Source organism: Eleutherodactylus coqui, chromosome 5 (assembly GCF_035609145.1).
Source record: "Eleutherodactylus coqui strain aEleCoq1 chromosome 5, aEleCoq1.hap1, whole genome shotgun sequence".
Lineage (NCBI taxonomy): Eukaryota > Metazoa > Chordata > Amphibia > Anura > Eleutherodactylidae > Eleutherodactylus > Eleutherodactylus coqui.
Window position 1 is genome coordinate 246,409,480 of NC_089841.1, and position 21,476 is coordinate 246,430,955.

Genomic DNA, 21,476 nt, shown 5'->3' on the forward strand with positions numbered 1-21,476 from the left:
AGTCACACGGCATGCAACTTTTATAAAGATCCCATAGACAATAATGGGTAATTCCTTACGAGGAATCGGCCAAAAATAGGACATTCATTCAATCAAATCAATAGAAAAAGTGTTCATGTAAATGAACACCTTGAAATCCATGTGTTATTATTATTAACATACACAAGTAATGTCCGGATCGCTATCAGAAGAGTTTTCGCGTGAAGCTTGCCCGTGTGAAAGCTCTCATAAGCTGAGGTTTCTTCTAAAGGGGAAAAAAGTACAAAAAAGGTGTAAAGAAAAGGAAACCTATAAGAGACAATCAATAATAATATGTGTATGCTGCGTTGTAATGTGACTTTTCCTTTCCCTTTCTTTGGTTGTGTTCTACTAGTGTCACTAGGTGGCGCCCTAATCAAGATCTCTTCCCATCCCTAGTTTGGAAGCGGCTGCTGTGCTCTGGATGGGTAGGAGGGCTGCTGTTAGTGTAGCTGCTTGTGAGATCATTTCCTGCCCTCGGATCAGAGAAGTGTCCGCGGAGAAGTGGCAGATAGAAGTCTTCTCTCTTCTGGACAGACATGTCTTCTAACTCCAACCTGAGCACCACGCAGAGACTGGTGGAGCAGCTGAAGCTGGAGGCCAGCGTGGAGAGGATCAAGGTAAGGACTTGGCTACTTGTTGGATCTTTTATGTCAATTTCTTCAGATCGACTCTGTTATGCCTGATGAAGAACCCTGCGTAGGTTCAAAAGTTCGCTGTAACATCATCTCTTTTTGTTGGCCATTAAAAGGTATCATATCTACAAGGTTACTTTGTTTCTCTTACTGAGAACAGTAACTTTTTGCTCTACTGGCCGACACGGTTCCAAACTTTTTTCTTTTTCCCGTTCTGATATGGGATATTGCTGTTTTCTCCTCACACCAAGGGTCATGCTGTGCCATGACTTACCAAGTTGGCATATACAGTGCCAGGCTTCAGCTGAATCCCCCTTGCATGATGCTGTGGAGTCATAATCAGCTCTCAGGGGAGCAACTGCCCCCTGAAGATGTCACCAACCTCCCCTGAAGATGTCACCAACCTCCCCTGAAGATGTCGTCTACTGCTGGAAGTGTCAGAGGATGAGGTCTCCTTCACCTGCATATCTGTAGAGTTAATTTTGCCTAATTCTCATGGCATTGTATTATGAGCAGTTCCCCATATAGTGCCAGTGAGGAGCAATCCAAACATAAACCTGATCACCAACACTCCCTTGGTATAGTTTATGTGCCCACTTATGTTTGTGTTAAAAGAGTTAACCTTTTTGTTTCTCTTATTAAGTGGGTTATCCAGGAATTTTTGTATATTTTCTATTGATGAGTTGTCCTCAGATGATCAATACGGAGCTGTGCCTGCAGTACCAAGTTGGGCCAATGTGCTATGGTCAGCGTGATCTGCTTTCTGCACTGTCGCTAGTGATAGCAATCACCTGATGGTCAGAGATCCTGAGTGGCATACCCGCCCCCCTCTATTGATGAGCTGTCCTGAGCATAGGTCCTCAATAGAAAAATCCAAAAAGTTCAGGACAACCCCTTTAACCCCTTAATAACATGGACATTTTTTATTTGTTTTTCCTCCTCACTATCATGACTCTTATTTATCCATCGACGTAGATGTCTGTGGGTTGGTTTTTGCAGGACGAGTTGTATTTTCCAGTGCGCTATTATGTAATGTTCCATACATTTTACTGAAAAACTTCTAAAAATGTGTAATGAAATGGAAAAAAAAAACACAATACCACCACTTTTCTGGAGCCTTGTTTCTACAGCAGTGGTTCCCAAACTTTTCAGCCATGGAGCCATTTTTGAAGCAAAAGTTTCTCGTAGAGCCCCATGGTGTGGTCCGGGGAGGGGTTAGGGGTGTGGCTTATCACAACATATAATTTTTACCTCCGTTATTATGGACTATTGATACACATTATATTGTCAATATCCGCAAGGGTTTTGTGCAGATTTTTTCCACAGAGTGTGTATAAAATTTTTAAAATCTCATTCAGTTTGCTGCTACAGCTACTGTAAATTTCGTAGCAAATCCGCCCCATGTGGTAATAATGACCCCCTATATTGGTGACCCCAGCAGTAATAGTGACCCGTATTGCGGCCTCAGTAGTATTAGGGTCCCCCATTGCCACCCCCATAGTAATAGTGTCCCCTATATTGGCCCCCGGTAGTAATAGCATTCCCCACAGTGGCCTCAATAGTAATAGCGACCCTCACAGTGCCCCAGTATTAATTGTGACCCCCACAGTGGTCACAGTAGTATTAGTCACCCCCCACGGTGGCCTCAGTAGTAATAGTGACCCCCACAGTGGCTCCAGTAGTAATAGTGACTCCCACAGTGGCCTCAGTAGTAATATTGACCCCACAGTGGCCCCGCTAGTAATAGTGTCCCCCACAGTGGCCACAGTAGTAAGAGTGTCCCCCACAGTGGCCTTGGTAGTAATAGGGACCTCACAGTGACCCCAGTAATAATAATAACTTCACAGTAATAATATTAACCCCATGGTAATACTAACCCCCTGAGTAATATTAACCCCCTGAGTAATATTAACTCCACAGTAGCTCCAGTAATAATAGACCCCCCCCCCCCCCAACCCATATACTTACCTCCTCCTTGTAGTCAGCGCTGATCCCGGGTGCACACTGACAGCAGTGTGTGCACCGGCATCAGTTTCACAGAGTGATTACTAGGGGGTAGCTGCGGAGCACAGTTTAGGAACCGCTGTTTTACAGTGTACACACTGCATTAAAAATCACACAACGGTATTCTACGGGTCAGTGTGATTACTGTGATATCAAATTTATATAGTTTTTTTTTTGCTGCACTATTTAAAAAAAATAAAATATCTATAGAAAAAAATTACATTTTCTGCCGCCATCTTCTGACAGACATGACCTTTTTTACTTTTCCGTCGACTTAGTTGTGTGAGGCTCGTTTTTTGTGGAACGTCTTATATTGGAGTTTATATGACTTTTGCATCGCTTTTTGTTAAATTCTGTCTTGCAGATGGGGTGACTAAAAAATCCTGCAATTCTGGCGTTAAGTACTTTTTTCTGACAGCATTCATGGTGCGGGATAAATAATGCGTTACTTTGATAGATCAAACTTTAACGGAGGCAGCGATACCAAACATGCTTTTTTTGTTTGTTTTGCTTAGATTTATGAATATGAGAAATGTATTTTCTAATAATTATTAAACTTTTTTTACATTTTTTTTTCGTATCCGCAGTATTAGTATCACTCATACAGTATAATGTAATACCATAGTATTGCATCATACCACGTTCTGACGTGCAATCAGTCGTGGCAGCCCTGAGGACCTTCAGAAGGCTCCAGGCTGCCATGGCAACTGAACAGCACCACGCGATCTCATCCTGGGGGCTGTCCGGGACCCCCCAAAACACAAGTTGAGGCATTTAAATGCCACTGCCAGAATTGACAGTGTCACTGAAGGGATTAAACAGCCACAATCAAGTCTATAGGAGCGCACACACGTGACTCAGAAGAGTCATATCTTCAGGCACCGTATGATCCTCACTGGGGACACTGTGGGAACTGAGTATAAAACGTACACACCGACGCCCCGTCACCTACAGGAACATCACCATGACTTGTTCCCAAAATATATTCGTGTCATTGCGTAGCAGGAAGTGCAGTGAGTGGTCGGCACAGCCAGATCTCCATGTCGCTTTGGAGAGCCTGCTATGTAATCCACATTATTAGTATATTGACACGCCTGGACATAAAGATGGCCTAAAGTCTCCGAATTGAAGCATGACTTCTAATGTAAGTAACTGAGTTAAGGGTTTTTTTTGTGCTGTAGAAAGGTGGGTGGAGAAGCGGGCACAAGACAGGATTATCTGTATCTCCTTTTCTTCTCATTGCCTCCAGATCGCCATACAGCCGCCGCATCACACATATAAGTGGTATAGTTTACTGTATCACGCTGTGGCTGGGAGCAGGGCTGGCGTTCTCTCCCTGTCGGTGACACAATTCTGTAATTGTGTGCAGTGTCCAGCCTGCAGGCAGTGGGTGTGCTGAATAATACATGCCTCTATTTACTGAATGTCTCTCTCCTGTGTGTGCAGCTATTGATTCTACAAGCCTTGTGGAAGGAACCGTCTGCCGGCTAGATGAGCTGCTAACCCAGATAATGAAATGATGGCCAACGATAATGTGAGCTGAAAGATAATATCTGCTCACATGATACTCCGCAGACGGTTGGCTGCTTCGTCAGGAAGCATAATGAGTCCTTGGGGTTCATGCGGACGAGTTTCACATGCGAGATCTGTCCAATAGCGATATGGACGGAACTGGGGCATGTTAGGCCGCCTGCACACGGACGGATTTTTGCTGCGGAATCCGTGGCATGCGTCCGCACCAAGCACTGCCCATAGCATGCTATGGGAAATCTATCCTTCCTGCACACGAGGGGAAATCAATTGTGATTTCCAGCCGCGGAGGAAAAAAATCGCAACAGCAGGCTCAATTCTTGTGCGCAAAAGTTACGCAATAAAAACAACACCAATTCTCTCAGACATTAAAATGGACAATTATTTAATGAGTTCAAGATGTGTTCTTTTCCTGTGCAAATTCGCAGGAAAATAGAGCACGATGCGCTTTTTTTACGTGTCTGAAATGCGCAGTAAATTACACCTTTGTGAACAAGCCCATTGAAATCAATAGGTTCTATTTTCTACATGTTGCATGTGCTAATGCGCATGTTAGTAGGGTCGTGTGAATCCGGGCTAGGGTTGCATTCACAAGGGCGAGATCGAGTCACGTCTGACATTCTAGGTGCTCTCGTGTCACACAGATACTCCATCCGTGTGATATGCGATGTGCAGAAGTCCGCACATCTACATGTTCTAGAGTTGCACGAAAATAGAAGATGCGGCAATTTTTCACATCATCTGCGGGGGGGGGGGGGGGGGGGGGGTTGTGTTTTCCTGCTCTATTTCGGCTGAACGGGTCCATCTTATGACAGAACCGAGCAGAGCCGAGCAGACTCCATTGACTATAATTCGGTTTCTGCTCAGTTTCCCCGCATTTTAGTGGAAGGAAAAACGCTGCATGCCGCACTATTTCTTATGGTATTTTATGCCGGATCTGTGATGGAATCTCCGAACAGAAGTTACAACGCAGGTGTGAAAGCGACCTTACTCTGTTTTGGATGCCTCTCCTCTCTTAGGGTGCTTTTACACGGAACGATTCCAATTAGTGATGAGCGGGCATACTCGCTAAGGCACATTACTCGAGCGAGTAGTGCCTTAGCCGAGTATCTCCCTGCTCGCCTCTAAAGATTCGGGGGGCGGGGGAGAGCGGCGAGGAACAGAGGGGAGATCTCTCTCTCCCTCTCTCCCCCCCCCCCTGTTCCCCCCTGCCGCAACTCACCTCTCACCCGCGGCGGCCCCCGAATCTTTAGAGACGAGTGGGGAGATACTTGGCTAAGGCACTACTCGCTCATCTCTAATTCTAATCGTTCAAACGAACAAATGAGCAAACAATGTCGCAGTTCTCTCAGGCGGTCGGTTTAGATATTTTTGACAGGATTATTCAGCTCGCTGTACCAGTGACTGAGAACGACTGATGTTCAAACCGAACAATTAGCAAATGAGCCAACGATGATTTTTATGCTTGCATGAAATTAACAAATAAGTGATCGGATTATCGTTGGCCGTGTTTACACTGAACAATTACACAGGGGAACACAATTTTTGGTGACTGAGATGTTAGGACTTTTTGGAGGTATTTTGGGATCATAAATTCTGAAAATGACATTCGCTTTTCTCCATCAGCTCTGCTTATCAAGATATGACATATGTCCATATGAATGTATCCATGTACCCATATTGTATTATACACGTAATCACTGCCAATTAAAAGGTGCAAAGATAAATCCCAAAAAGCCGAGAACACAAATAACACAAGACTTTCTTCATTGAGATGTCGATGAAACTACATTTCTGTGATTTCCTACAATGCCATGTTTCTGGACATTCGCGCTGGATTTTTCAGCAGCAGTCCGCCATCATATGTGTATCCCATCGTCCGCAGTCCTGTTCTTCCATGGTCACCAGTAGTCCGCCATCATATGTGTATCCCATCGCCCGCAGTCCTGTTCTTCTACGGTCACCAGCTGTCCGCCATTATATGCGTCCCCCATCGTCCGCAGTCCTGTTCTGCCACGGTCACCAGTTGCCCACCATCATATGCGTCTCCCATCGCCCACAGTTCTGTTATTCTACGGTCACCAGTAGTCCGCCATCATATGCGTATCCCATTGCCTGCAGTCTTGTTCTTCCACGGTCACCAGTAGTCTGCCATCATATGCGTCTCCCATCGCCCACAGTTCTGTTCTTCTACGGTCACCAGTAGTCCGCCATCATATGCGTCTCCCATCATCCGCAGTCCTGTTCTGCCTCGGTCACCAGGTGTCCGCCATCATATGTGTATCCCATTGCCTGCAGTCCTGTTCTTCCACAGTCACCAGTAGTCCGCCATCATATGCGCCTCCATCGTCCACACTTCTGTTCTTCCACGGTCACCAGTAGTCCACCATTATATGCGTCTCCCATCAACCACAGTCCTGTTCTTCCACGGTCACCAGTAGTCCGCCATCATATGCGTCTCCCATCGTCCGCAGTCCTGTTCTTCCACGGTTACCAGTAGTCCGCCATCATATGCGTTTCCCATCGCCCACAGTTCTGTTCTTCCACGGTCACCAGTAGTCCGCCATCATATGCGTCCCCCATCGTCCGCAGTCCTGTTCTTCCACGGTTACCAGTAGTCCGCCATCATATGCGTCTCCCATCGCCCACAGTTCTGTTCTTCCACGGTCACCAGTAGTCCGCCATCATATGCGTCTCCCATCGCCCACAGTTCTGTTCTTCCACGGTCACCAGTATTCTGCCATCATATCCGTCCCCCATCGTCCACAGTCCTGTTCTTCCACAGTTACCAGTAGTCCGCCATCATATCCGTCCCCCATCGCCCACAGTTCTGTTCTTCCACGGTCACCAGTATTCTGCCATCATATCCGTCCCCCATCGTCCACAGTCCTGTTCTTCCACAGTTACCAGTAGTCCGCCATCATATCCGTCTCCCATCGCCCACAGTTCTGTTCTTCCACGGTCACCAGTAGTCCACCATCATATCCGTCCCCCATCGTCCACAGTCCTGTTCTTCCATGGTCACCAGTAGTCCGCCATCATATGCGTCTCCCATCTCCCGCAGTCCTGTTCTTCCACGGTTACCAGTAGTCCGCCATCATATGCGTCTCCCATCTCCCGCAGTCCTGTTCTTCCACGGTCACCAGTAGTCCGCCATCATATGCGTCTCCCATCAACCGCAGTCCTGTTCTTCCACGGTCCTTATTTCCTGGTGACATCGTTCGCCGTTCATCACTTACATCACCAAGACAATCCAGAATCCATCCTCAATGACTGCGGGTCCGGCAATCTGACGCTCCTGTTACACCAAGTGTTCAGAACCAGAGGTGCGCGTGTTCTCCACAAGTTTACTGGAGTTTACAGCTTTATAGTTCCCAAGGAAATGCTTTACAACCCTACAAAACAACGACCGCACCTCAACGTTGTCCAATGGATCTTGGAAACGTTGGTCTTTCATTAGTTTCCGGATTTGTGGTCCATCGAATTTCCCTGCTTTTATCTTCTCCATGATCATCGCAGGATGTTTTCTACATTTGTAGTTGAAACACGTTCCATCTCTCTTCGGTGTCTTTACACATTGTTTGATCGACCCAAGTGTGATGTGCAGCGGCGGCGATATATATCATATGTACTAATAGTAAGCAGATGCAGGCGGGAAGATAAAGGAAATATAACCAAAATAGATAATGACATCAGGAATATCTCAAAAACTACTAGAGTTCCTAGAACACAATGGACGGGATGTTCGGAATCAGCGGCACAAAATTATCCAGAATAAGGTCTTAAATTCCGGGCACCATAAAAAAAGTTATTTCTTTTGTTCCCCAGCGTTATCGTTCAAATTTGAATGAACCAGCACATTTTTTGAATGATAATCATTCCATGTAAATACAGCTTTATGTTTTGTAACCTCCTCCATACCAGCGTTGTTAGGGCTTTGTTGTCCATTATGTCCTGCACAGGTTTATGCTGCCTGTGAGAAGGCAGAATGGGACCAGCCTGCCTCCTAAGGACCCATAGGAGCTGTAAGGCTAGCTTTAGGCCAACTTCACACAAGCATATACGTATTTGCGTGCGCCTGATAGCTGCTTATTCACGAATGAACGACAATTTAAAAAAAAACAACGTACTGATTGAAACTGCTAATTATTCTAAAGTGTTCCAAATGTGTTCTCTTTTTCCTGCGCAATTAGAGTGTTTCATGCATCCTGTAGCGCATTTCGTATGCATTTGTGCACCCCATTGACTTCTATGGGGACTTTGTGCATATATGCAGGAAAATAGAGCATGCTGGGTTTTTTTGCACTTCCGAAATGTGCAGGAAAAATACGCACATGTGAACGAACCCATTGAAATCAGTGAGCTCCATCCTCTTCGTATTGTACACGCAAATGTTGCATGTGCAAATATGCCTGTGTGAACGGGGTCTTATGATGCAAAGAGGCAGACTTACTATTGGAAATATGCAGTTTTCTCGCTCAGATCGCACCAGAAAACTGTCTTTCATAGTCTGCACCACATTTATGGTGATTTTAGACACTCTTGGACACTTTTAATGACTTGTCTGACAAAGGGTCGCGTCCTGTAAAAAAGGGGGCGTGGCCTAAATGCAACATTTTGCGCCAGATTTGGTACAATTTATGGTGTGAACTCAGCCAACTAATAGATAGTATACAGTAAGACTAGAGAGTCTAAAGTTTCCACCTATTTATCATTCAGCAGAGGCAGTGTGATAGATCTGGTGCATGTTAGAACTGTCTAGTCTCAGTTCGCACTGTCTAATTATTGGACAGTATTAGTAAATCTGCCTCCATATGTTTATCCGACTTGGCTTTCAGATCTAGAACTGTTCCCACACTCCTCGCTGTAAGGTATTTGGTCTGGGGCTTTTTAAACCAATTAAATAGCAGGGTAGAGCATACTGTAAAATTGATACATTATAACAGGGAGGAACAAGCGTTCCCTTTGGCTAAAATGTTTCCTGTGTGGAAATATAATTAGAAACATTTATTGGATTTATAAAAAGAAATGGAAACGCTGCGCAGCGAGCGAGCGACCACAAACAACTACTGCAACACCAACTGTTTCTGGCCGGCGGACTTCCTCATGCACTCCCGGCGTTGCTAAGTAAACACGGCTTTCCCTTTTGGGGCTGCAGTCTGTGGTAGAGCTTACAATCAGCCTTGGCAGTCCTCTGTAGCTCTGACTTGGACCAGCTTACTCACTCATCGGCACTGGGAGTCAACCTCAGCTCAGTAGGTGAAAACAGTAAGGCCAAGTGGGTGGGAGAGGAACTGGGGCTAGCCTAAGGCTGGAATCACACATGGAGTTGTCGGAGCCAAAGACAGAAGCGTAACTAAGGCGCATGGCCCTGTACAAAGGTTCAGCTCCCCCAGCTCACAGTTACCCGCACAGTAAAAATTCTCCCATTGCCCCCCCCCCCCACAAAATAATGCTTCTGTGCTTCGCAGTAAAATTGTGCTCTCCTTTGTGTCCCACGCATTGAAAGCTGACCCTGCAAAATTAAAATTCCTTTTTGTGCTTCACAAAGTAGTAATGCCCTCTCTGTGCCCCACAGTAACAGTGCCCCTACTTGTGCCCCCACATAATATAAATACCCACTTTGTGCACTAAAGTAATATGGTCACTTTATGCCCCCGGCAAGGAAACAGTGTCTCTCTGTAATTATGATTCGTTTCTGCCCCCCACAATGATGTAATAGTGGTCCCTCCTAATGCCCATGCAATGATGTAATAGTGGTCCCTCCTAATGCCCCATGCAATGATGTAATAGGGGTCCCACTTAATGCCCCATGCAATGATGTAATAGTGGTCCCTCCTAATGCCCCATACAATGATGTAATAGGGGTCCCACTTAATGCCCCATGCAATGATGTAATAGTGGTCCCACCTAATGCCACCAACAATGATGTAATAGCGGTCCCTCCTAATGCCCCGTGCAATGATGTAATAGTGTTCCCTCCTAATGCCCCATGCAATGATGTGATAGTGGTCCCTCCTAATGCCCCATGCAATCATGTAATAGTGGTCCCTCCTAATGCCCATGCAATGATGTAATAGTGGTCCCTCCTAATGCCCCATGCAATGATGTAATAGTGGTCCCTCCTAATGCCCCATGCAATGATGTGATAGTGGTCCCTCCTAATGCCCCATGCAATGATGTGATAGTGGTCCCTCCTAATGCCCCATGCAATGATGTAATAGTGGTCCCTCCTAATGGACCCCACAATGATGTAATAGTGGTCCCACCTAATCCCCCATGCAATGATGTAATAGTGGTCCCTCCTAATGCCCCCCACAATGATGTAATAGTGGTCCCACCTAATGCCCCATGCAATGATGTAATAGTGGTCCCTCCTAATGCCCCCCACAATGATGTAATAGTGGTCCCACCTAATGCCCCATGCAATGATGTAATAGTGGTCCCTCCTAATGCCCCATGCAATGATGTAATAGTGCTCCCCCCTAATGCCCCATGCAATGATGTAATAGTGGTCCCACCTAATGCCCCATGCAATGATGTAATAGTGGTCCCTCCTAATGCCCCCCATAATAATGTAATAGTGGTCCCTCCTAATGCCCCCCACAATGATGTAATAGTGGTCTCACCTAATGCCCCATGCAATGATGTAATAATGGTCCCGCCTAATGCCCCATGCAATGACATAAGAGTGGTTGCTCCTAATGCCTTCAATAATAATGTGATGTTGGTCCCTCTTAGTACCTCCTGCAGTGAAATCATAGTGGTCTCTCCTAATGCCCCCCATAATGATGTAACAGTGGTCCCTCCTAGTGCCCGTCACAATTAGCTAATGCATCATTTGACTAATTTGAAAGTAAAAAAAAATCTGTATTTCAAAACGATGCCTGTTAAGCATCAGACAGGGGACTGCACTGCGTTGGAGTGGCTAAAATATACAGGGCAGACCTCCAGAGTGTGACAGGCAATCAGGTGAGGGGGGCAGGAATGGAAAAATGTGTTTTTGCCAGAGTGGCCCTTTAATAGCAAGCTTTGAGACTGTGAAAGCTCAGCCTTCTACTGAGTCAATTCCCATAATCTATTTTAACCACATGGAAGCATTTATTCCTGGACAGTATAATATTAGCTTGTGGGAAACCCGCAGACTGGGAGAAAGTATAATTACCTTCACAATTACAAGAGTAGAATACCGCTACATAGAGTTGGTGAAACGTTCCAACTGGACATCCTGCAAGGACAGCACTACTGTCTGCTCTTCTATCTTATGACATGGATTCTGTGGCCATCATACTTGGTGACATTGGGATTTATTTTGGTTCTTGCAGGAAAACAACCACAACCGATCTACCTACCGGACAGATGAAGCTTTTAGTCATATACAGATGTTGGGTCTCAGATTTCCCTCCTGTTACGGATATCTTGTAACACGTGTACTCTCCTAGTGAGGGCCACGATTGGCTGCCTGCCGGATAGTTACATTTGTGTTGTTTCTTGCAGGTGTCTCAGGCAGCAGCTGAGCTTCAGCAGTACTGTATGCAGAATGCCTGTAAGGATGCTCTCTTGGTGGGGATGCCTGCGGGGAGCAATCCATTCCGCGAGCCGAGGTCCTGCTCACTCCTGTAAGGCTGCTCTACTTGATTGCTGACTGATGTAAGTATTGCCTAAAAAAGGAAGGCAATGAAACAGACCTTTAAGGCGTGCTTCACACGGGCGAGAAAAATCGCGCCAGATTTGTGCGTTGCAAGACACACATGTATGAACTCCATTCTTTAGAGCCATGTTTTCCTGTATGGCACCGCAATGCGATGGGGTAAACAAATTGCAGCATGTTCTATCTTGTGCGTGCTCTCACATCGCAGCGCCCATTGTTTTCAATGGGACCGGTGGCAGCATCGCACCACATCAAAACAATGGGAGAAACTCCGCGATCCTTCCCCGAAGTGATAACAAGGCAGTTTTGACATGAAAATGCCTCGCTTTCCTTGGGAATTCACATGGTGGGGAGCGCGATATGCGGTTGTGATTCATGGCCTCATATGGCGCCCGCCCGTGTGAAGTTAGCTTTAGGGATCTTTCACACAGGACGGAATATTTTGCACCAGCGTTGCAGCATACGCCCTCCTGCTGAATATTCAGCCCCAAATCCACACTGCTAACATACGGATTTTGGTGCGGAATTGAAAATTTCAGAATCCTGCCGGCAATTCCGCATCAAAAACTGCAGTTAGTAGTGTGGATTTTGGTGCGGAATTCAGAGTCAGCATATTGTGCAACACTATTGCAGAATATTCCGTCCAATATGGCCGCCAGCAGACAGGCGGAAATTCCGCGGCGGGACTTCCCGCGGGATTTCCGACGCTGGAAGCCTGCATAGGATTGCGTTAACAAACGCAATCCTATGCAGACGGCCGCGGTTCGGCTGCGTGAAATCTCGCGCGGCAAACAAACCACGGCATGCTCTATTTCTGTGCGGGCGGCCTTAGGCCGGCTTCACACGAGCGTAAGCGTATTTGGGCACGCATGAGTGTAGCGTTCTTGCCTAATGAACTATGCTTCTTTTGTACTGGCATCGGCATATTTTACTGTACTTTTTCTGCATGGTCATTTGCATGTGGGGGGAAAAACCGCACGGATTGAAATGGCTAATTAGTCTGATGAGTTACAAATGTGCTCCTTTCCTGCACAATTCCGCAGTGTATCACGCATCTCCTAGATCATTTTGTGCGCATTGCTCATTTAATTCTATGGGGAGTTTTGCTAATCAACGGAAAATAAAGCACGCTGCGGGTTTTTGCCGCGATTTTCACCAATGATTGCCGATGGTTTCTTTCTCACTTGCGATGTTTTCACGGATGCGATGTTCAGGAGATAAAAGATTGTGGTGTGTTCTATCTTTGTGCGTTTTGCGTTTTTTTTTTAAATTTCCCGTTGTATTCTATGGAGCCTGCGTTTTATCGTATTGCAACACTGCAAACACGCCTTGTGATGCGATTGTAACATTAGCGACCTCATTGATGTTTGCGATTAAAAAGCGCACAATTTTATCTCAGGTGGCAGCGATGTGATGCGAGATTATTCTCCAAAAAAAAGCATCGCTGACGCTCACAAAACAAAGTGAATAAAAGATGGGATTTTGTTGCAATAATTTGCGGCAAAGATCGCAATTGCCTGTGTGGAATTAGCCTTTGGCCGCACACATCTTGCAAGATATGAACCAAAATATCTTGAATAGGGTCATACACATGAGCGGTTTTATTTTTTTTTTCCTGCATCACAGTGCGGTCACAAATGGCAGCATGTCCGGTCTGTGGGCGTTCCTTCGGAATGCCTCGCCCACTGCTTTAGAAGAAAAAAAACGGTAGCTCTTGTTTCAGGTTTCATGCAGTTTTCACAGCCGGCTGATATACACTTCCATCTAAGCAGTTCACCCCTTCCCTCCCCCTCACATCTCTCTGCCTCCCCTCTGAGCGGTTTGGAATGGGAGGGGTCAAGATGGGGGCGGAGCTAAGCTTCCACCCCTTGTCTGCAGCCAGCAATGGGAGTGGGCAGGACAGAGCAGAGCTTAGCTACGCCTACCCTGCCTCCTCCCATTGCAAACGCCGGAATGGAGGAGAAAGGCAGAGAGCCAAGAGGGAAGGGGGGACTGCTTAGATGGAAGCGTATATCGGCCGGCCGTGAAACACCGCTAATATACGCTCGTGTAAATAAGCCCTTCAGAAGAGGATTAAAAAATAATAGGCAATAGAAGTGAAGGACATTTATCTCTTCTTCCTGCTGGATTCACTTCTGGCTTTTGGTTAAAAAAAACTGCATGGAAAACTTTTTTTTTCTCCCAAGAATGCTGTGTGAAGCCACCCTAGTAACCATTTACTACAAAACCATAGAAACTATTGCAGCTGTGTATACCACTATGATTGCAGAAGGGTTTGTGGGAAATATCATGTAGATGCTAAATTCATTTGTGTGCGTGTTTTTTCCTTGTTTAATATTTTTCACGGTTTTTTATTCTAGGTATGTACCACTTGAAGCTTGAAGATCTGGAAATATGTACCGCCTGCCTTTCCAGTGCCATTCCAAATGCAGCCAAAACCTTCACCTTTGACCTATTTATTAGTCCTTTTTGACTTGCTGTTTTTCTGTATAATGTTGCTATATCCATGTAGTCGTTTAGTAACATCACCAAATCTTCACTCTTTTTACACCTCTGTCTGAGAGTTCGTTCATAGGGATTTAGGGTTAAAGTAGTGCTAACGTTTTCTATTTAAAGTGAAGAAGTATATTTCTGGACGGGTAGAACTGTTTTAATACTGATCCATGAGACCTCCGATATACTCTGTCCTCGGAAATGTAACATTTTTATAACTTCAGAATAAATACTGCACTTTTATTTGGGTGTTTTTAATACTGTTCCAATAATTGATTAAAGGGGCTTTCCAGCTTTACACTATTGCTGACCTCAGGATACGCCATCCTATCAATAGTAGTTTGCTGGCGATCTGCCATCTGGTACTCCCAGTGATCCATGCTGGTGCACTACTGCACAGCTCTGACCACACTACAGTGGCCAAGCTTGGTATTACCCTGTTTCTCCGAAAATAAAACAGTCTCATATTATGTTTGCTCCAAAAGTTGCGCTAGGGCTTATTTTCAGGGGAATTACTTATTTTGATGACAATGTGACTCTGTGTGAGAGCCCGGCACTTCCAACCCTTATTGTCGCTCAGATCTTTGTTGCTGTTGGTGTATTCTGAGCAGTAAAAACGCCGACGAAGCCCTCGGGCCGCCCACACAGGATCACGCTATGGTCACAGGAGTCATAAATCCTGTCTCCACAAAGCGATGGCTGTGATTGGTTCTTAAAGAACTGCATTGATTGCCTAAGCCGCAGCCTGCGGAAACCACGCTTGGGTTCTGGAGAGTAGCGGGAAGGATCTGGACCGAGTCTACTGGGCAAGTGACTCTGATAACCTGCGCGAAAAGTGCTGTAAAAATGTAGCAATTGCGTTTTTATGGCCCTTTTAACGCACTTAAAGCATTCCTATTGACTTTTTATTGAACTGTAACTAGGGCTTATTTTGGGGGCAGGGCTTATATTTTAAAGCCTCCCCAAAAATCCTGAAAAATCATACTAGAGCTTATTTTTGGGATATGTTTTATTTTATGGGAAATGGGGTACATGCAAAGCTCTCAGTTGCACACTTTAGGCCTCATGCACACCGGCAGATTTTTGCTGCGGAATCCAGGGTGGGCATATGCCTCTGGATTCCGCAGCAATGACCCTCCATAGCATGCAGGCACAGGGTTGGATTCTGTTGTGGGCTCCCGCATGCAGTATACGACCCGCCTGTGTGCATGCGGTCTAACTCATCCATCTCACACCTAGTTAAAAGCATGGCCAGCTTCACCTATTTTTGCAATCAGAGTTGACATAGACTGCATTGCTCATGTGCACATCCTGAAGTCCTGTGCAATTTCTGGTAAAATTGCAATAGCTTGCAACTCCATTTCTGCCCTAAGGAGGGAAAAAATTGTAAACGGCTATGCTGGAAATTTCAGTACACTTGAGGGCTCAGTCACACGGGCGCCGGTCCGCCCGTGTTTCTGCAGGATAAGAAGACCGCACCGCGTGCGGACGACTCTCTGCATGACCGGCTCCATTGCCGGCCATGTGTTCTTTCTTCCAGTGGTGCGGAGGTCTTAATCGTACACAAACACGGGCAGATCGGCGCCTGTGTGACTGAGCCCTGAGGTTGCTTGCAGATTTTCTCCTATTATGTATTTACAGCAGTTTGTGTACAACATGAAGTCACTACTAGCCTTACCTTGCAGAACTGGTATGCAACATTAAAGAAGTTGTGCCAAGATGATATACCCTCTTCATATGCGCTGTTAGGGCATATAGACGTCATAGAGCAGAATCCTGCACTTAGGACTAACCTCTATGTTCCAGAACGGAGAGTTGCTCAGTAACAGCGTCTCCCATCATGGCAGATTTTCTGCTGTCCTGCCACTACAAGATGGCTATTCTTGTGAATGGCCTTCCTATAATAATAGAATCATAGAGTTGGAAATGTCATCTGGTCCATTCCCCCGCTCAATACAGGATTCACTACATCATCCCAGACAGATGCCTATCCAGCCTCTGTTTAAAAACTTCCACTGAGGGAGAACTCACCACCTCCCGTGGCAACCTATTCCACTCATTGATCACCCTCACTGTCTAATATCTAATCTGTGTCTCCTCCCTTTCAGTTTCATCCCATTGCTTCTAGTCTTTCCTTGTGCAGATGAGAATAGGGCTGATCCCTCTGCACTGTGACAGCCCTTCAGATATTTGAAGACAGCTATTAAGTCTCCTCTGTTTTCTTTTTGGCAAGTTGAACATTCCCAGATCCTTTAACCGTTCCTCATAGGACATGATTTACAGACCGCTCACCATCTTGGTAACTCTTCTATGAATTTGCTCCAGTTTGTCTATGTCTTTTTATTAAAGTGGGGTGCCCAGAACTGGACACGGTATTCCAGATGAGGTCTGACTAAGGAAGAGTTGAGGGGGATAATTACCTCCCGTGATCTAGACGAGAGGACATTGGGGGAGATTTGCTAAGCTCAATGTTTTTGACGCTGAGATTAGTGTTATTTCTCCTGGTGCGCTGAATGCATGAAAAGGTGCCCGCATCTTAATACATTCAGCGCATCCCAGAGCCGCTGTGCGACTTCACAGAAATGTAAGCCTGGTCCCGACCAGATGTACATTTCTGGCATAATTTACGCACGTTTCTGGCGTAAACGAAACATCTGTCGGACCGGAGTTGCCACGCCTCCTCTGAAAAGTGTCAGAGCCATTGGAGACAATAGTCACAATTTTTGTGCAAAAAGTTTGCTCGCAAAAATTTGCAATTTTTCTACGCTAGTATTCTGGAGTATAGCTTTTGGTAAATGTGTCCCTCCGGCTGCCCTGATTTGTGCTTGGACTATTCCTTCTTGCACTAAGATACACTTAGGCATACAAACTATACTTGGGAATTGAAAGCAATGGAATATTTAAATGGTTATTTCTAGAATTCATATCTCCAGTAACCGCCATGCTGATTCAATGTCTCCAATGGAGAAAACCACCAGAATCTACAGGTCGTGCACATTACTATAGGAGTCCTCCAATGATTACTGCAGACGAGGCTCCTACAAGTGTAGGACAGGGATTACTCACTAATTACTTCTTTTGGTGAAAGCTCCATAAAATCCAAATGCAACCATACTGAAACCATATTTTAAATGTAATGACATTGCTGTAAATAGAAACATTTTGAAAGTGGTAACTTAAGCTATTACCCAACTTCATCTCATGTACTAATTTCTTGCATCCTCTATGTATAATTATTTTGCAATATATTTTGTTTTCAGATTTGGCCCAAGTACATTTTGTTTAAGACTTAAGAGCCAACACCATCACCCTCTATGGAGTTAGTAATGTCACAGCAGGTCTGCTAGTTCTCCATTATAGTGAACTCAACAAGAGTATTTCTGCTACTGAATGGAAGCAGGGGCAACACCCATCATGGCAACAATACACTGCCCAATCGTGACAGGTACTGTTGTATCTTGTCGGCAACAGAAGTGGTGGGTGGCGACAAGTGTTAGGCTGCTTGACAGCCAGGTGACGCCTGCAGTTAGTGATTGGGTGAACTCACCTCTCCGCCACTGATTGCCTGCAGTCACACCGCCGCCACTGTGCCTTCTGCTGGACTGCTGTAAGTTGTCCCCGGCGGCTGCGGTGAGTGAGGCCGCCGGTGTCAGTTGACGTCGGGTCCTCTTCTCTCCCCTCATGGCTCCAGTGTTGTTCGGCCTCCTCTGGCTCCTGTCTGTGACGCTGGGGCCTTTGCCCTCTCGGGTCTTGCCACTCACCTGCAGCGCTGTGACTCTGCGTGGCCAGAGCTGCTCTTCCAGCGCCACTTAAAGGGGGCCCACTGTCTGCATGGCAGGACGGAAGGCCGCGGCCCCGGTAACAGGTTGGTGGCGGTGGGGGAAGAGGGGGGTTTAGAGGCTGCAGGGGAGATGAGCTGAGGTGGGCGACAAGGTGCTAGCAGCGTGGGGACAGACTTTTGCCTGGGATGGAGGGTTAGTTTAAGTGTTAGGCTTAGATTATTAGCTGTAAATGCTTCCAGCTAATAATGTAATCGTAAAACTTAAACTAACCCTAACTCTCCATTCCAGGCAAAACGCTGTCCCCACGCTGCTAAGACCTTGCAGCAGCCACCCAATCAGAAACATGTGGGCGTACACTGGGCGGATACAGCCCATCACCACGTCTCCACCCACACTTGTGGTGGAGACATAATACAATAGTACCATTGTGACATTGGATCACCTACTAACAGATTCGGAACTAAATGCACATATGATCTATATAGCAGTCTGTTTTGTATCGATACCTGACCCCAGTGGATGTGAGAGTCATTGGTGTCTTGACTTGCCTTTCTATCATTATCACACATGATGCTGTGTGGCCCTCGTTTACTGCACACAGTGACTTCATATTCTGGTTTCTGTGAACTCGCAAATATTTTTTACCAGTGTTTTATTATCCAGTCCATTGTTATGCATCAGACCTGCCACTTCTACCTCAACATATGGTCCCGGGGTACGCAGCCTGCTGTTTTCGATTTTTCACATAACTTTGTACTTAAAAAATATTTTAAAGTCTGAAAAAAAAATGGCTCCAAACACTGCAACTCGGGCTAAACGGGCTAGTAGAGTTGTTAAAATAGAGCAAGTTGTGTTTTGGGGAAAGAAAAAAAAAACATCACTGGGGGTCAAAGACTAAAAAATGTGTGCAGATTTCTTCAATTGTACCAGCAATGTTGTCCTGCTGTATCCAGGCCTCACGCTGTACAAGACAGGGGCACTGAAAAAAAACTAACATAACTTGTTTTCCTACTTTAAGTGTATTTCATGTTGGCCGATTCCCTTTAAGTTTCCTACTTTTATTTTCCATGAAACACAATATGTTGATGGCGATTAGGAAACAGCGCCTGTTTTTACACCTTTCTCGGTGTGATAGAGAATACAGCTGGCAGTGCAAATTAAATCTATTACACTGCAAGGATAATTTACCTAGATACATACATTATGAACAGAACGGCCCCAGTTTCAATAGCGTGGCAAACAACAGAATGCAATTTCCAAACTATCTCCCTGTAATAGAAAAGTCTGGAAACAAGTAGGACTCAGTTGTGTAAATCTGCGATATCAGTAATTATTGTTTTCTAGGCCCTTCTTAAGACATGAATTCTAATCTCAATAGCCCTGCAGCAAAAAAAAATGCCTATTTTCCACTATTTCAATAAAATGTCACTTTTAATAAAAGCCATATTATTTGCTTTACCACCAACTAAATTTCCTTTCCCATGGAGCAATTTGGTCCCATAGATCAGTGTTCCCCAACTCCAGTCCTCAGGGACCACCAACAGGTCATGTTTTCAGGATATCCTATAGTAAGAACCCCTGTGGCAATGTCTGAGGCACTGACAAGAATTACATCACCTGTGCAATACTGAGGAAATCCTGAAAACATGACCTGTTGGCGGTCCCTGAGGACTGGAGTTGGGGAACACTACCATAGATGACTGCCGATGAATGAGATTGGCACTGGTCTACCCGGCCTTTACATAGGCACATATAGACTTTGTTACTCACTGTGAATCATAGCTGTTGGCAGCACATCCCCCATAATACCGGACGTTGTGCAGCTGATAACATTTTTGGCTGCACAAAAGATGTCATTAGCCAACAAACAAGCATTTCTGTAAATCTGTATCTAGTATATAGATCCTTGCCAGCTGGCAACCAATCATTAATCAAATACAGTCGGTTCAGAAAGTCTTGAGACCCTTTCACTTTTTTCACATACTGTTATGTTGTGGTCTTGTGCCAACTAAAAAACAGAATTCAAGTTTTTCCCCATCATGGTGCATCCCATGCCCCATAATGACAAAATGACAGCAGAATGTTAGAAATCTTTGTAATTCTTACTAAATTAACACTTAACATTTTGCATTGACATAAGTATTCACACCCTTTGGTATGACACTTGAAATTTCGCTCTGGGGGCGTCCAATTTCTCTTCATCATCTGTGTGATTTTTCTCATCTTCACTGGAGTCACCTGGGGTAAATTCAGTTGATTGGACATCATTTTAAAAGACACATCCCTGTCTGTATAAGGTCTTACAGCTCACAATGCATATCAGAGCCAAAACCAAGTCATGAGGAGGAAAGAACTGCCTGTAGAGCTCATAGACTGGATTGTATGGAGGCACAGATCTGGAGAAAGCTACAAACACTTTTTGCTGCACTGAAAGGTCCAAAGAGCCCAGTGGCCTTCATAATACTTAAATGAAAGAAGTCTGGAACAACCAAGACTATTCCCAGAGCTGCCAACCTACCAAATTAAGTAATTGGGGAAGAAGGGCCTAGGTGAGAGAGGTGACCAAGAACCCAACGGTCACTCTGGCTGAGCTTCAAAGATCCTGTATGCAGATGGGAGAAACTTCCTGAAGGCCAACCATCACTGCAGCCTCCACCAATCTGGGTTTTATGGCAGAGTGGCCAGAGAGAAGTCTCCTCAGTAAGACACATGAAAGCTGCCTTGAGTTTGTTCAAAAGCAACTTTCAGACTGTGAGAAACAAGATTCTCTGGTCTGATGAAATCCAGATAGAACTTTTGTCGCCTCAATTCTAAGCATTCTGTCTGGAGGAAACCAGGCGCCGCTCATCACCTTCCCAATACCATCCCTACCGTGAAGATGGTGCTGGCAGCAGCGTGCTGTGGGGGCGTTTTTCAGCGACTGGGACAGGGAGACCAGTCAGGGTTGGTGGAAGGCTGAATGGAGTAAAGTACAGAGATATTCTTAATGAAAGCCTGATCCAGAGTGTAAGAGACCTCAGACTGGGCAGAAGGTTCGCCTTCCATCAAGACAATGACTCTAAGCACACAGCCAAGACCACACAGGAGGGGCTTAGGGACAACTCTGTGAATGTCCTTGAGTGACACAGACAGATCCCCGACGTAACCTCTGTCCACAGACAGAGAAGAATGGCAGAAAATCCCTAAATCCAGGTGTGCAAACCTTGTGGCATCATACCCAAGAAGATTGGAGGCTGGAATCACTAGCATAGGGTCTTCAACTAAGTACTGAGAACAGCATGTGAATGCTTATGTCAATGCAAAATGTTAGTTTTCTACAAGATTTCTAACATTCTGTTTTCGCTTTCTCATTATGAGGTATTG

At 45.4% G+C, this 21,476-nt stretch overlaps 1 protein-coding gene across 1 annotated transcript; it reads left to right on the plus strand.

The window, feature by feature from the left end:
* Positions 1–462: 462 nt before the first annotated feature.
* GNG10 (G protein subunit gamma 10) lies at positions 463–14,574 on the plus strand. The gene is made up of 3 exons (XM_066604428.1): positions 463–638; positions 11,685–11,837; positions 14,199–14,574. The coding sequence occupies exons 1-2, from the start codon at positions 558–560 to the stop codon at positions 11,808–11,810; spliced, it is 207 nt and encodes a 68-aa protein (XP_066460525.1). The 5' UTR covers positions 463–557; the 3' UTR covers positions 11,811–11,837; positions 14,199–14,574.
* The last annotated feature ends 6,902 nt before the right edge of the window (positions 14,575–21,476 follow it).